General features: G+C 35.7%; 1 protein-coding gene across 1 annotated transcript in view; it reads right to left on the bottom strand.

Moving 5' to 3' along the window:
• The window catches only part of LOC148280669 (uncharacterized), a 161404-nt gene that overhangs the window by 124867 nt on the left and 19413 nt on the right, over positions 1 to 17124 (bottom strand). Inside the window, exons 3-8 of the mRNA XM_088228025.1 lie at positions 11925 to 12104; positions 10533 to 10649; positions 9335 to 9487; positions 6416 to 6581; positions 3729 to 3889; positions 1546 to 1715 (exon numbers count right to left, since the gene is read on the bottom strand). Of these exons, the coding sequence (XP_088084151.1) occupies positions 1546 to 1715; positions 3729 to 3889; positions 6416 to 6581; positions 9335 to 9487; positions 10533 to 10649; positions 11925 to 12104 (947 nt within the window). The remainder of the gene's footprint in view (positions 1 to 1545; positions 1716 to 3728; positions 3890 to 6415; positions 6582 to 9334; positions 9488 to 10532; positions 10650 to 11924; positions 12105 to 17124) is intronic.

The raw sequence follows: 17124 nt of genomic DNA, 5'->3' as shown, positions 1-17124 counted from the left end.
TAATCCCACTTCGCCTGTTTATCTGAGAGAGCTCATCCAACCTGTTTCACAACACGGACCATCTCTTTGTTCAAGTGACGAGAGAACCCTTTTAATACCCTGTCATTGCTCTTATTTTCTTGCCTCCTCTTTCACAGTAGTAGCCGCTCGATTGTGGAAATATCTACCCACTAATATTAGCGACGCTCTTTCTTTATTTACATTTAAGTCAAGATTGAAATGTCACTATCTAAATATTTAAATTGTTCCTTTATCCTTCTTCTTTCCTTCCCATCCCCTCTCCTCTCTTCATAGTATAGTGTTAATTTATTTGTTTATTTTTATTTTGTTAATCTTTGCTTTTAATTTTTGTATAAATTTGTAAGATTCGATATGTCCATGCATTTATAATTTTCTTAAACTGAACGGTTTGGGTAGGTAGGAAGAAATTTCCTTAAGGCAATATGTTCGCCCTTATATGAATATATATTGTATATGTGTATAAAGTGTCAAATAAATAAATAAATAATTTATTTTTGTTGATTTAGCTCTTTCGGAAGGGTAACTGTTTTGAAACAGCAGTTACATTTTTTTTACCTCTTCTGGTGTGTACATTTCAAATTTCAACACTAATTGGATATCGGGCCAATAGGATAAATAACTGATGAGCCATAAAGGGAGTTTGAACTTTTACTTTGAATCCATGAGAAAAGGGAGGAATATGAGGGTTTTAGAAGCTCTTCTTCGCAGTTTCAATCTTGAGGATTGGTTTGCAGCAAAGTCCTGCATCTCGTCCTCCGCTGGTCTCTATTCTCTGCTGCCCTCTTCAACTCGGTTTATGAGGCGCAGCTTAAATCCTCGCACACTTTCTCCAAATACTTCCGTCTTGGGGGCCCTCTGTGATTTGTCCCCTCAGCTATTCCCTCTATTATGTCATGCAGGAGACCCTCATGGCGTATAATGTGAGCGATCCATTGGGATCGCCTCTCTGAGATAGTTTTGATTAGGTGCCTCTCTTCTACGATTCTGCTGAGAACCTCGTCATTAGTGATGTGGTATCTCCAGGAAATTCCTAATATTTTTCTGTAGCACCACATCTCAAAGGCCTCTAGTCTTTTTTGATCTTTTTCGGTTATTAGAAGGGCAAATATAAATCTCCATTAAATGAGTGACTAAGATATTTGCGAAAAACTTTGAATTTTTAAAAATTATGCTTTACTAACCCAATGGAAAATGCTAAGTTTGTGGTGTCAAGTAGTATAATTGAACATCGCTATGCAGAAAGCAGCCAGTCCACAATTTAGAACAACAATGATATTGATGTTATCGGATGCAGTAGTCTATTCTTTGTTCTGCTTAAAACTGTCAGGCAGCTTTCTTACCCAAACTACTATAGCCTGACTTCATATAATCCTTCAGGATTCAGCGCCCGAACGAATAGAAATGAAATTAAAAATGAAAAATCTTATGCCAAATATGAATCGAGATATCTTCCTTTGTTTATTTGATTTCTTATTGTGCCTCAAATCAACGTTCATAATGATTTTTAGGGATTCTCATGCATACCTGTCGAGCAGAAGTTTGGCCACCTTGACGTGGCCACAGTGGGCGGCCACGTGGAGTGCGGTGAGGTAGTCCACGGTCAGGTCGTCCACAGGAGCGCGGTGGTACAGGAGAATCCTGGCGGCGTCAGAGTGGTCGCCTTGGGCGGCCATGTGCAGGGGCGCCAGGCCATTCTGGTACACAAAAACATGTATAAATTTGAGTATGGTGATAAATAATTCAATTATGACAATCTTACAGATCAAATAGATTTACATTCTTGATTTTGTCGATAATGCATGTCTCAGCCTTCCATAATTCTCGGATTTCAAATAATTAGGTTGTTGAGGTTTAGTTGAAGCTCTTACCCCATTTAGAGATTGAGAGAAGACACTAGGTTGCCGTTTGATGTTTATTTTTTTACATTGCGAACAAAAATCGCTTCGCTTCATTAGTATGGTCCCCTCAATATAATGTATATATTAATCAAATTGAAAACATTCAAAAGAAATTTATAAGGAGCCTGGAATATCGTTTTGGTAACATTGAAAATGATTACGGCGCATCTTTGATCAATTTTAATATAGAATCACTACAAAAAAGGCGCCTTAGATATGATTTAATTTTTCTTTTCAAAATTCTCAATAACATAGTTGATTCGCCGTATCTTTTACAAAATATTGGTTTCCGTTGTCCTCTTCGCTATACTAGATTAAATTCCCTTTTTTATGTACCAACTTGTAAAAACAATTATACCTCGAATTCATTCATTAGACGTACCTGTAGAAATTATAACGGACTCAGTATTGATGTAGACATTTTTAACTGCACGTTGCATTTGTACAGAAAATTTCTTCATGGGGTCGATTATTTGGGATAGTTGCTGAATTTACATCTTGAGTGGTTTATGCTATGCATATGTGCCGCATGTAATGTATATGTTTGTGTATGTTTTATATGTGCGTTCATGTGTGTGCGTGGATTGCTCGGAGTGTACATTCGGTATTTTTATTTATTTTAATTTATTACCTCCATGGAAAACGCAAATGTCAACAATTATCTTTTTTTCACCTAAAATTCTTATTTATTTTTTATTTTTTGTCACATTTAATGTTTATATCTTTTTAATTTATGAAAACTTAATTGGTCTTTTTATGTTAAAAAATTGTTGTTTTTAATACTGATTTTGTATGACTGTATGTTTTCTAAATAAAATAAAATTAAAAAAAAATTAAAAAAATGAATTATGTCGCACGAGTGTTACGGCGATTAGGAGTTGAAGAGACTGCACTTGAACTACATGCTAGAACTGTGGGACTGCGTGGAGCTGGACTGCAATGACTGACTAACTGACTGGCGTTGCCACGCCCCATGGTCTCTTTATAGGCAAAACGATGTTCTCGATTTTATATCCAATACTGTTAAGCTAGGGTTTCCTAGGACAGCGGTGCCCGTATTTTAATGGCCGTAGTGAACGGTGATGCGGAGTACAGCCGTCGTAACGGTGACTAGAGTGTGGTTTTCTAGGAAAACGGTGTTATCAACACCATTTAACACCGTTTCCCTAGGAAACCACTCTCTAGTCGACGTTACGACGGCTGTCCACCGCATCGCCGTTCACTACGGCCGTTAAGATGCGGGCACCGCTGTCCTAGGAAACCCTAGCTTAAGAGCTGCATTATATGTTGTATTGGATTCTATTGAAAACTTTGACATTGCTTTCTTCGGTCATCACACTATTTCATGTGAAATGTTTTGACACGTGTGTGTCATGGAATATGAACTATGAACCCTACGGTTCTACTGTGAGTACAATTTTTTTCTCTCCAACTCAATAACAACTAAACTGTCACCAAATGTACATGTGATTTTGATATTCTCAGCGCAATCGCTAATAAGTTATTTTAGCTATTAAAAAGTCATTTCAATCCACTGTGTCGTGTTATCGTATGAATCAATAATCAGGAATCGACAAGTGCCGATCTGACCACAGGATCTGATAGAGCCTCCCGCGAGAGAGAAAAGTTCGAACGTTAAGGTTGGAAGAATCCCAGTACAAGGTAGGTAATTGCATTCATTCGTATTGGGGTTCAGTGGCAAAGTAACTAAAAATAACACAAAAGCAACGCCAAATTCCGCGAACCCGCGAAATAACAAAAATTCGAGCGCGATCACTACTTGAGAATGAATTGATTGATTGAACCTACCTTACTCTTCCCACTGATAGGAGCTCCTCTCTCCAACAGCATGTCCACGACGTGCTCGTGTCCCGACCGCGCGGCACAATGCAGAGGGGTCAGCCCGTCCCTTGTCTTGGCTTCCACTTGGGCACCGTGCTCAGCCAGTAGAGACACCATGTTCGCCTTACCTAAGGAAAAATATTAAAACCTTTGTACTTTCATCCTTGCCTTACGTCAAGCCTCCATTGTGAACTGCTAATTTACAATAAACATTTGTCTATAAACATTTGGACATGCTCAAAATATTGTTGCTTTTTTTGCCTCCTGTGATACATGTACATATACGAATCCATTTAAACCGTTAAAGCTTCACAAAAATCGCACTTTTCCCTCTTTCCAATTGTTCCAAGAAGCTAAACTTTTAGATCTAAGACATATATATTGTTTTCAATGTTTAAATATATATTTAAGAACAAAAATTAATCTTTATTAATATCCCTACAGAGATGAGGTAGAATTTTTTCAAATTCAGGATTATGGATATTCGAGCGTTTACAGGGCTTATGACCTGTCATTGGCTGGGTTAAGTGGCCACTTTACGTACTACAACATTCCCCACAAAAATTTATTTACAAGTAATTCAAATAGATCAAGTCAAAGAAGGAATCGTGTGTTAGAAATACCACATTGTAAAACGAGGCTCGCACAGAGACATGCATATTTTATAGGCCCAAAAATTTGTAATTCTTTTTTTACTAATAATATTTCATTGATTCCAAACATTCAAAATTTTCCTTCTTTTAAAAAACATGCACTATCCTGGATTCAAACTAAAGATATGAACTCTTTTTTCGTATTATTTATTTTGTTGCCCTTTAATAATAAGGAATATTTTTGTATTTTTAAAAAAATACTTTTTATTTCCTTTTTTAATTACTATAAAAAAAACCATATTATCTTTTACTTTTTCTTTCTGATGTTATACAAAAATATTATAACTGTCCATTATTTACTATAGGAGCAAAAATTCATTAACATTTTCTTGTATACCCACGAACAGGCCATGCCTTTGTGGAATTTTTTTCTACTATTTTTCTATTAATATGTACTTCATTGTTATGTAATTATGCTTTATTTTTTAATACTCTGTTTTATTATTATGTTTATTGCAAAAAAACAAAAAATTCGTGGAAAAAAAAAAAAGAATGTATGCATTTGTGACTCGAAAGTATCCAAATTTAACTATTTGGAACACTACCCCCCATAATAAATTACAATAGTGCTACTGAAAGCGAACTTATATTTTTTTTGTTAAATACGAGGTGGGTTCAGAAAAAAACGGGAATTTTTCAATTTCATGAGTTTGGAGAGTCCGATTGTCATTTTTATTATATTGGCCCTTGAAGTATAGTAAATTTTTCAGCTGTGTTAATTGTTTACTTTGTCTGTGGCAGCCGCTAAGGTTTACCGAAAACGATTAGGGCTGGTCTGAAGGTCATAAAAAAGTCAATAAGATATTGTTTTAAATTGAATATAAAAAACATAGATAAACTAACTGTATTACAAAATATAGCCTTTAGAATCATTTTGAAAAAAACAGATATACGAAGGTAAAGTCGATTGTAAATGAAATGAAATTATTAACATATAAACAAAGAATATTTTACAATACAATGATATTTGTTCATAAAACTATAAACTCTAATAAAAAAACAGAATTTTGGAAAAAAATTGATCGGAACCAGCATGAACACGATCACAATACTAGAGAAAAGAACAAAATTAGACTTCCATTTAGGGAAAAGGCAAAGTCACAAAATTCGATTAAATTTAAAGCAATTAAAAAGTATTACGAAATGGAAAAAAATATTTATGAAGAAAAAAACATATCAAAATTTAAAATAATGGTCAAGACATATGTGATAAATAATTTATAAATTAAATATATTTGCAATGTTATTATTAGAACACACATAACAATATGTATGATATGTGTGCCCTACTTTAAGATTTAAATTTTAAAAAAAATTTAAAAACATATTACAACCAAAATTATCTTATTTTTTCAAAAAAAGAGAAGACAATTTTATAAAAAAAGGTTTCAACTTAAGTATTTCAATATTTTTTTAAAAGTATTACCGAAGGCACAATTTTCAGTAGAAATAAAAAAAAATGTCACAAAAATATATGTAATTTAAAATGCTTGTATTTCTTTTCAAAAACAAAAAAATAAAATTTGGCCGCTGCCACTTTCATGTTTTATTTATTATCTTCAAATTATAACGACAAATTTTAGTTCAATACTTCGTCTTTATTGAGATCCCAGATACCTAAGTTTAGTCTAAATTTTAAATGGGGTAATCTGCCGGTCTAAAAAATAATTATATTTAAGTTATTTAAAACTTTTAATTTTATTTTTTAATAAAGATACCTTTAAAAAAATCTTTTTAATCTCATTTTGTACGATTTCCTAATTTAGCGTTCGTTTTACCAGACTACAGCCTTAATTACATGATTACAGGTCTTTCGTTTTTTTAAAATATGTTGTATTCAAATATTGTTTTGCCCTTGTTTGTATTTGCTAAATAGTTTTATGTTCTTTTTGTTCAGTTTCTTGCATTTATGTTTCTTCATGTAACTGTTGTAATTGGCTTAGGCCGTATATGGCGAATATATAATAATTAATAAATAAATAAATATATAAAAATGCTTACCCCATTTAGCCGCTACGTGTAGGGGTGAAATATTATGCTTGGCCGCGCAGTTCACATCAGCTCCCTTGGTCAGAAGTAACTTAGCCACGGCCTCGTTGCCGTAGTGGGCTGCTATATGGAGAGGAGTGAATCCAGACTTGGACGTCACATCCGGATTGTGGTCGTTCTGAAAAGATCGCACCGGTAACTACAAATGAATTTTTTTTTACTCATTATTTATTCCGCGTCCAGAGTTGGTATTCCGAACGCGTTTACAGCGCGCTATAATGCGTATTTAGCACGTAAAAACGCGTTATTCCGCGCTATAATTTCGTTTGGAATACATTTTTTTTTTTTACATTTTTTTTTTGCACCACAACAGGCCAGGAGGCCTAATTACAGTGGTGAATTACATCACAGAGCACCCAGGCTTGAGAAAAATCACATTTTAATTTTTGTGTTCTCACCGGGAATCGAACCCGGAACCTTCCGTCTTGACCACTACACCACGGAGGCCGCCATACCAGCCCAGGGGTGGTATTCCAAACGCTCTTGCAGCCGTATTATCTCTGTTTTGTCGTGCCGCGAGAGCGATTTAGGATAGCAACCCAGGGGTGCAATTATGAATCTTCTCTATTTAAGGTTAGAGAGAGGTTACATTGAAAAAAATTTGCTTCGTATATGGCCGCACTGATGACTAAACGTCAATAAATATGAACACGTGAAATCAAACATGATGATATTCATTTAGAACATTATTGCGACCTTCACCATTACCAAAAACACTTAATTAGGTTGAATTTATCAAACTGTATTAGTTTCATTTCCGTTTTTGAAGCAGTTTTATACACCATTTGACGTTTAATCATCAGTGTGGCTATTATATAAAGCAAAGTATTATCGCATTAAAAAAAACACTCTCTAAGGGGTAGAAAAGATTCATAATGCTGCCACAGGCACGGTGGATGTGAAATATTGATTTTAAAGGTTTTTTAAACTGAAATATTTCATTTTTACGGGAGCCCAAGACTGATCACCTTCCATTCAGGTAACAAATTATCAATACGCTGTATTCGGTTTGGGAATTCAATGCCCTATCCACCACTGGGCGTAGAAAGGGAGATATCGATTATTTAATCTAAATTTTCACAAATATTTTACACTAGTCTATAAAATATTTATTTTCTCTTAAAAGCAAAATTTGGATATTTACTCAGTGAAAACTAAATGCAGCCTATATAACACCTGCATAACAATAATTTTCCTCTACGAATGCGTATCGTGGCATCTCACTAGGGCCCAAAACAGCAAAATACTGAGTTTTGAGAATAGGTGTCTAAGCAGAATCTTGGGTGTGCGGCGGTTAGACTTTGTGACGAAAAAAGTAATAAGAGAACGGACGCCCTAAACTCTGTTGACAGCTGTCATCAAGTGAAGGTGATACGGTTGGCCATATAATGCAAAGCCCCCTGAGAGCCTTAACCACCCTTGTCTACTTTACAAGGCATCAGATTCTCGAAGTCCTGGACGACCGCTGCTGACTGTTCGTCGGCAGTTTATTTTAGAAATACGGGACGCGAACCTGCCTTGGGAGAATGGCCAGGAGCTAGCAGACGACAGAGTTGCTTGGAGGATGTTCGAGGACACTATATGCTCTAACAAGGGAGCGGACATGGAATGATGATGATGATAATAAAAGCAAAAATTCAAAAATCAAATTCAAGAAATAATAGTGGCACAATGATCATTATGTCATTGTTATTTCTATAAACATTCAACAATTAGATTAAACAAGTCAGTAAATTTAAGTTGTGGTATTATTTTTGCGAATGAATATGAGCGTGTAACTGCTCTCTTAAAAAATAAGTTTTGTTTGTTGCGCCACTGTTATTTCTGAATGTCATACATGGTTTTCCATGGCCATACCGCGAAACTAAAGAGACATATTTTATATGATGTACTTAAAAATATCTTTAATTTTTTTTTGGAAATCGTATTTTTTAATTTTTTTGTTGAGAATAAAAACGAATTTGACTAACGAAGCGATACGCATCAGATGCAGACTGGGAAGGGGCTGGGTAAGGGAGAGGTGGTGGTTTGTGGAAGGGATGCTAGTCCGTGACATTAAATGTTGTCTCCATTTTCAAATTATAATTTTGAAAAAAAATTACAAGAATTTTTTTTTCGAGATTACCATGAGGAATGTTCCTCTGAAGTTTCGCTGTCTGACCCTGAAACAACGTGTGTAATATGTCATCTAATAAAAAAATCTTCTGCTTCTAAAAAATCTTACATTTGTTACTTGCATCGTTATTTTATTTTATTTTCATTTTATTTTATTAGGTAAACAAACAGTATGTACACATATATTGCCAATTTCTTTGTATATTAGGGTAAGAAACACATGCACACACCAAAAAAATTGTTTACACTTAATACAATAATTCAAATTATGTCCAATATAATAAATATAAAAGAAACGAAATGAAAAAATATGTATATACATACTAATAATAATAAAGTTAAATATCTGCTTCTTTCAAAATTTCTATAATTTTTGACCTAAATTTACATACATTGTCACAAAAAATATCAGCCTCGGTAAATATATTGTTATATTGGTCGCATATTCTAGGTATTGTAGATTGTTCCAAATAGTTTGTTGACGCGTTGACTGTGTAAAACAGAAGATTTTGTCTTGTCGGTCTAGATGGCACACGGAATGGAAGTCTTCCGAGTAGGTTAGGAGAATCAATTTTTGTATTTATTAGTTTGAATAAAAATAACTGGTCCAACATTATTCTTCGATTTTTAAGAGAGTTTATTCCATGGTACTGCATTTTTTCAGCATGATTAGAAAAGTTGATGTTTACCGGTAGTTGACCTGCTTAATTTTTTTTGTTATTCTAACGATTCTTAAAAAAATAAGATTCAAATTACCTCTAGGAGCAGCGCCGCCGCTTTGCAGTCGTCCTTCTTGGCAGCGATATGTAGCGCTGGGAGTCGAACCCGTCCCGTATCGGCCTCCAGCAGCACGGCGACCACTTTCTCGTGTCCCTGTTGCATGGCAACGGCAAGAGGAGTAAAGCCATCCTAAAGTAAAATATAAAAAAATAAATATTTGTTTAAGAGGTGGATTTACACTGCAATATTTCATTGTCCCTGGACTGGCACTTGAAACGTAAGACTGATCATCTAACAATCATGTAACAGATGATCGACCCCAATAGGCCCTGAGACTTACTTTGGGTTGCCCAAATGTGTTCCTCGTAATGAGCTTAGGTCATGGGCCAGGAAGCAGAGCGTTATGCTCTGGCAAAAAGTACTTGGTCAGAATCATGTGAAGGAACTGATAAAAGGTTACTCGCAAAGGTTTGCCTTCGACCTCACAAAGCTCAGCCGAAGTCAGGTGAAGGTTATCACTAGAGCCCGCCCAGGACACTGCAGATTGAACAAACACCTTGCTAGAATGAACCTTTCCGAAAAAAATAATTTAAAATACGAATAGGCTCTGAGGTTTTTTGGTCCCCCCGTTCGGATCGTGTGTAATTTTTGGATGCTTAGTTAGGAAGAAGGGGTTCGAACAGTCAATAGGATCGTAGTAAGTCACATCTTGCTGGAGGGTGTGATTCTATTAAATGCCCAGTTGCATTCCACCGGCAACACTACTGAGTAGTCCAAGTCGTTAGCGTCCACGTCGCGAACCCTGGGCAATGGGATCACACTCATAACGATGTGATTACAGTAGTTAACAAGAGGATAAAAGGCGAGTTTCTGGCGCTTCAAAACCAGAACCAACCAGCCAAGGGAAGGTTACCCCGACAGAAAAATCCACCAGATAAGGCAGCGGGAAACCACTCTGGTCATCTTTTCCCAGGAATCACTATGGCGAGTACATCCAACAAATGATTGTCCTGGCCTCGGAGTAGCGCAGGACCGAGATGCTTTCGTTGTAGAGATTGTTAACGTCGGGACGGCCTGATAAGGCACCGCAATAAGAAGAAGTTGAACTTGAAAGATGAACTTGTAACTTGGAGATGTCTGACTAATGAACTGGTCGATGGAATAAATGATTTTCAATCGAATGTAGTTCCGTATTCTTTCTTACGATTGATACAACATATTATATAATACTTACTTCAGTGGCCAGGCTCTGGTTAGCACTATTGGCAAGAAGAAACTTGACCACTCCATCGTGATTCTCCTGAGCCGCCATATACAGGGGAGTGAAGCCATTCTGCGATTGGATGTTCACCTAATAACAAAAACAAAAACTAAAGTAAAAAATAGAGATATTAAAAAATTGCAAGGGTAAATAGATTTAAACGAGCTTTTACATGTACAGAGATTAAATTCAAACTTAGAAATCTCCATTGAAGGAGTGAGTTACTGAGATATTTGCCAAAAACCTTGAAAAATGAATTGTGAGATTTCTAATTGTGCTTAACTAACTTAATGGAGAATGCTTAGTTCGCGGTGTCAAGTAGTATAATTGAAATCTGTTTTTGCAAGATTTAGAGACGGTTTTGAATTACGCTATTATTTAGGTAGGTAGGTAGGTTTTTATGTACAATTTATTTTGGCATCAATTACTTCCATTTCGGTGGAGATTTCTAAGTTTGCTTATAATACCCTCAATTTACATACTCGTATATAAAAATACAATTTAAAATTTTGAAAAATATACATAAATACTAGAAATTTATTTTTTTTTTTTTTAAATAAAGAAAATTTGGCTCTTGAAGTTAAATAAAGTTGTGTCTTTTTTGTTACAAAATTAAACATAAGAAATATGATGAAACCATGGGAAATGTAAAACAAAATGGTTACATATTAAAACATTGATAAAGTCACAGTGAAAGAATTGTTATTAGGTAGGTACTACGTTTGACAATTCCAACACCTTCCAGGACGGCGGGAGCCCGCAGGTATCTATCTCTTTTCCATGTACCCACAGTTCGCACCAACTATGCACAGAACTCTCCTCTGATTCGCTTGACGCGTAATTATAATTTATTTTTCAATAACATAGACATATTTAATTGCAGTAAACTCACTTTTAAAACCAAAATTAAAAAACTATTATTTGAAAAAAATTATGTTTCGTTATAAAAAAAAAATATATATATATTTTTACATTATAATTTTAAATTGTTTCTATTCACTCATATCAAATACACACTTACCCTGTCCTTAAACCTACCCTCACACCCATATACAATCACACACATATTCACATACTTACCTAAACCACACTCCACTTTTTTACACACGCATCCTCACACACAAAAAAAACTCGCACACATGCACTTCTATAAATTATATTTAACTGAACTGGATTTTTATAATTGTATTTATGTGGAAAACTGATTTGGCTTTATTTTATGTTTTTTTTATAATGTTGTGTATATTTTTTTGTATTGCTGTTGTTTTTCTTAATAAACAAAATAAAAATAAAAAAATAAGTATGAAGAAGAGGTGACTTGGGTTGAGGCTCTCCTGAGGCACCCCGAGACGAAGCAATAATCACCTGCGCGCCACTCTGCACCAGAAGTCTGACGACGGCCTCCTGTCCGGCGAGCGCGGCTATGTGCAGGGCGGTGTTCCCCTTCTTGGTGGCCGCGTCTATGTGCGCCCCGCGCTGCAGCAGCGCGCCCACCACGGCCGCGTGCCCGTCCTTGCTGGCCAGGTGCATGGCGTTGAGACCATTCTGCAAAAGAGGGAAAATATCCGTTGAAAGATGGCTAATAAGAACTGGGTCCGTATTTTAGTAGGATGCTAAAATTTATCTTCAATTTTATCTACAATGTAAAATTCAGTTTTCTGTATGAAAAATAGAATATGTTTTAACTTCCCTTCCCGGTGATGTGTAGTTAGTACACATTGCATCTAATAACTTTAATATCTCCATAAATATTAAATATTATTGGTTGAGAATTTCAGTATTCCTCCGTTATACATTTACTTATCGGTTGAAATATTTTGTCATTGAATAATGAATGCGAATTGGGAACAGAAGAAGCATTTTATCAAAAATCGGAGATAAACCGCCAATACAATAGAAAGTTTACGAATGTTTCGCATGTTGCGGAGCACGTAGTAAAAGAGTAATCCTAATATATAATTATCTCACACATAATTTACGTCTCACTCTCGATAATACAGTTAAATTCGGGAGCAAGAGACTATTTCACGCGCCACACGCGCGAACAACAAAGTTTCTATACTCCTCCCATACGCCAGTTAAGAGCTATCCGACTTTCTTTAGGGGCGATTCTTTTGCCCACGCTGCGAGCTTGAGCTAATAGTTTTTTTTACATGGTTTTAGCAATTATATTTAGAACATCATAACTTTTAACTTCAATTATAAATAATTGAATCAATTCAATATGGATATTATATTTTTCCTATTTAAAATCACTCATTTTTTGCATGTGTAATGACGCCAGAGCACCATAACAGGCGAATATTTTTGGAAAAGAAAAGGAAATGTTGAAATAAATCTAAACATATTGAATAACAGATTATTGACGAAGGCACTTTGAATTTTCATACAAATAAACACATTTTTGTTTATAAATATCTATATTAGTTTAAACATTTAGCTGTTATCTGGTCTCCATATTATGATGTTCACATCAAAACTATTAAATCAGTTTAACAACGCTTTTTGAAAAAGATGGGGAGGAGTTTGGGCCTTTCCAGAGACCAATATACGTATAATGAGTTAGAAACTAGCTTAAATATACATATATTCTTTTCAAGACCGTAGAAATAAATCTGACCTAGTCCTAATTAAAATTCTCAACTCACTCTTTGATGCGCCTGAACTACTGAGCTCAATAAAATTAAATATCCTAACTAGAAACCCCAGACAAAACTTACTCTCTCATACCGATAACCATAGAACTAACTATGGTTTTAATTTCCCTATGCCCAGACTTTTTAGGTCTGCCAACAAACATACCAGTCTTGATTTCTTTGATAACAAGTTGTCTTTTTTCAAACGATCACTGAATAAAATTCAATTATAAACAAATTTCTCCTGCTTTCACTCCCACCAAGTCTACTAAATACCATCGTGTCTTTCTATTTTCATTTATAATAATTTTCTATTTATAAATATGTCCTTAAAAATGCCCATTGGGCGTATACATAAATAAATGTCATCTCGATATGTACCTATGTAGATAGCGTTTGTCATTGCGGCCCTGATTGAATTGAAAAAGTAAAATAAGTTCAGTTTTGGGAAGAATCGAAAGATTTGTTGAAAAGGATTCATGCAAAATTATTTACAACACAATGAGGAATTCAGTGCTACGGGAAATTGGATATAAAAAAATATTTCCTTCATAATCATCATCATTCCATGTCCGCTCCCTAGTTGGAGCATATGTTATCCACTAAGAGCCTCCATGCATCTCTATCGACTGCCAACTCCTTTGTGTTCTTCCAAGTCAGGTTCTCGTCCCGAAATTCTGTCATAAACTGCCGACAAACAGTCAGCAGTGGACGCCGAGAACATGATGCCTTGTAAAGTAAGCAAGCGTGGTTAAGGCTCTTAGAAGGTATCCAATGGCTAAGCAAACTGTATCATCTCCACACGACGACAGTTGTGACCAGAGTTTGCAGCGTCCGTTTTCTTATCACTTTATTCCCCACAAAGTCAAACCACCGCACACCCAAGTTTCTTCTGGGACACCTATTCACATAACTCGGTTGTTTCGGATTCATTTTCTTTTATTCAAGTGTCAAGCCATTCCTTCCTTTGATTCCGGTGGTCCTTGTTTTGAATCCCAATATACCTACTTCTCCCTGACGGTGAGTCAAGAAAGCAACGCGTGACAACACAACAAAAAACCGTACCGCGAACAACAGCGAAAACCGTACCGTGAGCGTGACAGTGATTTCGAACCACCAACATACAAAAACGTGCAAAGTGACCAGTGCAAACGATAACGGTGTCTTTCTGGACCAGTGCCAAAGGGAGGAAGCCGTAAGTCCTTACTCCTTTCATTAATTCCAGGACTGACACTCAAAACCATAACGTCAATTAGTTTACCTAAAATCAAACGTTCCCTGTTTTCTTCGAACACGCGTATCGCGAGAGGGCAGGCCTTGTTTACAGTCCCAAGGTCGAAGGTATCGAGCATCCAACATCGGTATTTGGTTGTTTTGGGCCCTAGTGAGGTGCCACGATTCACATCCATAGAGGAGAGTAGGTGTTATACAGTCGTTATATAAGGGAATTCGATTTTCACTGAGTAAATATCTGATCTCCAGACAGCTTTCATACTGTTAAATGTGGCGCCTGCTATGCAATATATACTCGTTTGTGTTTGTACATATGAGGATAAGGCTGATATATTTATTTCTGGACTTGATAGTTATAAAACGAGTCTAATTTCTTTTTTTCTCTCGCAATGTAATTCTTTAACTTTTCTCAATGTTTTTCTTCTTTGCTTTTTCATATTTATGTACATATGTTGTTAATATTTTTGGTTACTTATGTGTATTAACTTGTTGCTATTGTTATAGTAATGCAATTGTATCATCTTTATTATGTATTTATTTATGTTTGTATTTATGTTCATACTCAAAGGCAATTTGTGCCGTTTATGTAAAAATACATCGTTTTTATTAAGATACAACAACGTAAATATAGTAATTGACCAGTGTTCATTTTACTTTCTGGTTGAATCTTGAGGTCATGTACTAATTCCATGTTTCTCAGCGATTTTATTTCTACTTGTATCATTTCTGGCCACACTCCCAGCTCTTTTTCAAAGCTGCTATTTTCCATGACATGTTAGGATCATTTATTTCATCATCATCATAAGCTCGACAACTCTGGGTGGGGCTGAATCCAGGAGTCTCCTCCACTCTTGCCGGTCTTCTGCCCTTCTTCTCCAGTTCGTCACTTCGAATATTGTCATATCTGCGCTGATGCAGTCCATCTATCGCATTTCGGGCCTTCCTGGTCTTTGTCGTCTTTGTGGCACAGAGAGAGTTGGACGTTTTATGGGATTTTCGTCGTCCATTCTAATTATATGGCCAGCCCCCCTCAAGCGTCCCACCTTAATGGAGTTGATAACATCGGGTGCTCGGTAGATATCGTATAACTCTCTATTGTAGCGACGACGGCAATGGTTGTTTTCTTTCACAGGGCCATAGACAACTCTGACGATTGTTCTTTTGAAAGCTGCAATGGTTTCCTCAGGATTATTTATTTACTCATTATCAAAGGGCACACATAAAGAAAATAATGTGATGCCAGACAATTTTGGTTTTTCCTTAACTAAAATCTACAAAATAGACGTTTCGCTGTCCTGTTAACCGCACCCCAAAACTGTAAAGAGTATCAAAACAAAATTTCCTGTATCGGTACTTTTTGCGTTTTTTCAAAAATAGTTACCATATTTGTATACCGTGCTTCCGAAGACAGAAGATAGAACTGAGAGCTTTTAAGTTTTTTTGGATGCCTCTAGTTCCCATTATAAACAATCCTGTGTCATGTCTTCTGCTCTCTTAGTTAGTAACTGTGTATCTTGCTGTGTATCTTGCTGTGTATCTGGCTATGTCTGGCTGGGGAGGTTGCACGGTGTCTATCATGAACCCTCTAATAAATGTACAAAAATTAATACTTAGAGTGACGCTTCGATGTCTCCCCATTTTCCCATCTGAGACATTTTTCCAATTCATGAAGGTACTGGACATTAGACAATTATTTTTTTAAAGAGTGACACTTTTCTGGTCATGCGGCTACAAGAGTAGATCCCAGCAGAATGCTCGAACGAGATTTTCCTGTAATTTGAATTACTTGATTCTAAAAACACGTACAACGTTTGGTCAGAGAAATTTCTCTTTGTGGCCTCAAGAGTGTTCAATGTCCTGGATGATCATATTAAGTTCTCCAAAACGAAAGACAGTTTTCAGAAAGAGTTTACAAGTTTGGATGTTATCTAAGGGAAGAGCCCATTGCAAGAGACTCCTGCGAGATATTGCAAAGATTTATATACTATTAAGCGTGTTGTCCAGATGTTATTGAAATATATGTATGTTTATGTAATAATATTTTGTTTTTCTTTTTGCCATTATTTAATTTTGTACATGCTTCCACTTTCCATTATGTTGTATCCCAACTCAACACAGAGCCCTTGGTCTCATATAGTTTAGGATACGTTATTATATATTTTTTTGTATATATGTTGTTAAGTACTCAATTTACATTTTCTATACTGGCAACTCATATAAGACTGTAAATATCCCGTCCCTTCCCAAATCCTTCCTATTTCAAATTCTTGTTCTTCTACCGTCCTGTGAGCAAGTCACATGTGAAAAGTTGTCTCTCTGGTAAATTTATATCATATTCTGTGTCAGCATATTTCGTACAAAGTGAAGTTTGTGTTATATAAACAGACTAAATTATACAGTTCATTAACATCTACACGATACCGGTATCCGTGCTACAGCAACAGTGAAGTGCTCCATATAAGAAACAATCGAAAGAACTTTAAAAGTGATTCTAACTTGATTCTAATTCCCTCTGTTGTCAGTGTACAATGCCTAAAAGGCATTGAGCTGACCATACAAACGAGTATGTATTTGTATGAATAAATAAATGCTTTAAAAAAATAACAATAGGGACACGCCAGTGGTTAATATCTAGTGTATAAAAAATCATTGCTAAAGTACCATAATCCAGGGAGAAAATACGGAAATACCTTTGT

Source organism: Micrasema longulum, unplaced genomic scaffold, assembly GCF_059751315.1.
Source record: "Micrasema longulum isolate JH-2025_06_02 unplaced genomic scaffold, ASM5975131v1 h1tg000554l, whole genome shotgun sequence".
NCBI lineage: Eukaryota > Metazoa > Arthropoda > Insecta > Trichoptera > Brachycentridae > Micrasema > Micrasema longulum.
This window is presented reverse-complemented; position numbering and strand designations above follow the sequence as displayed.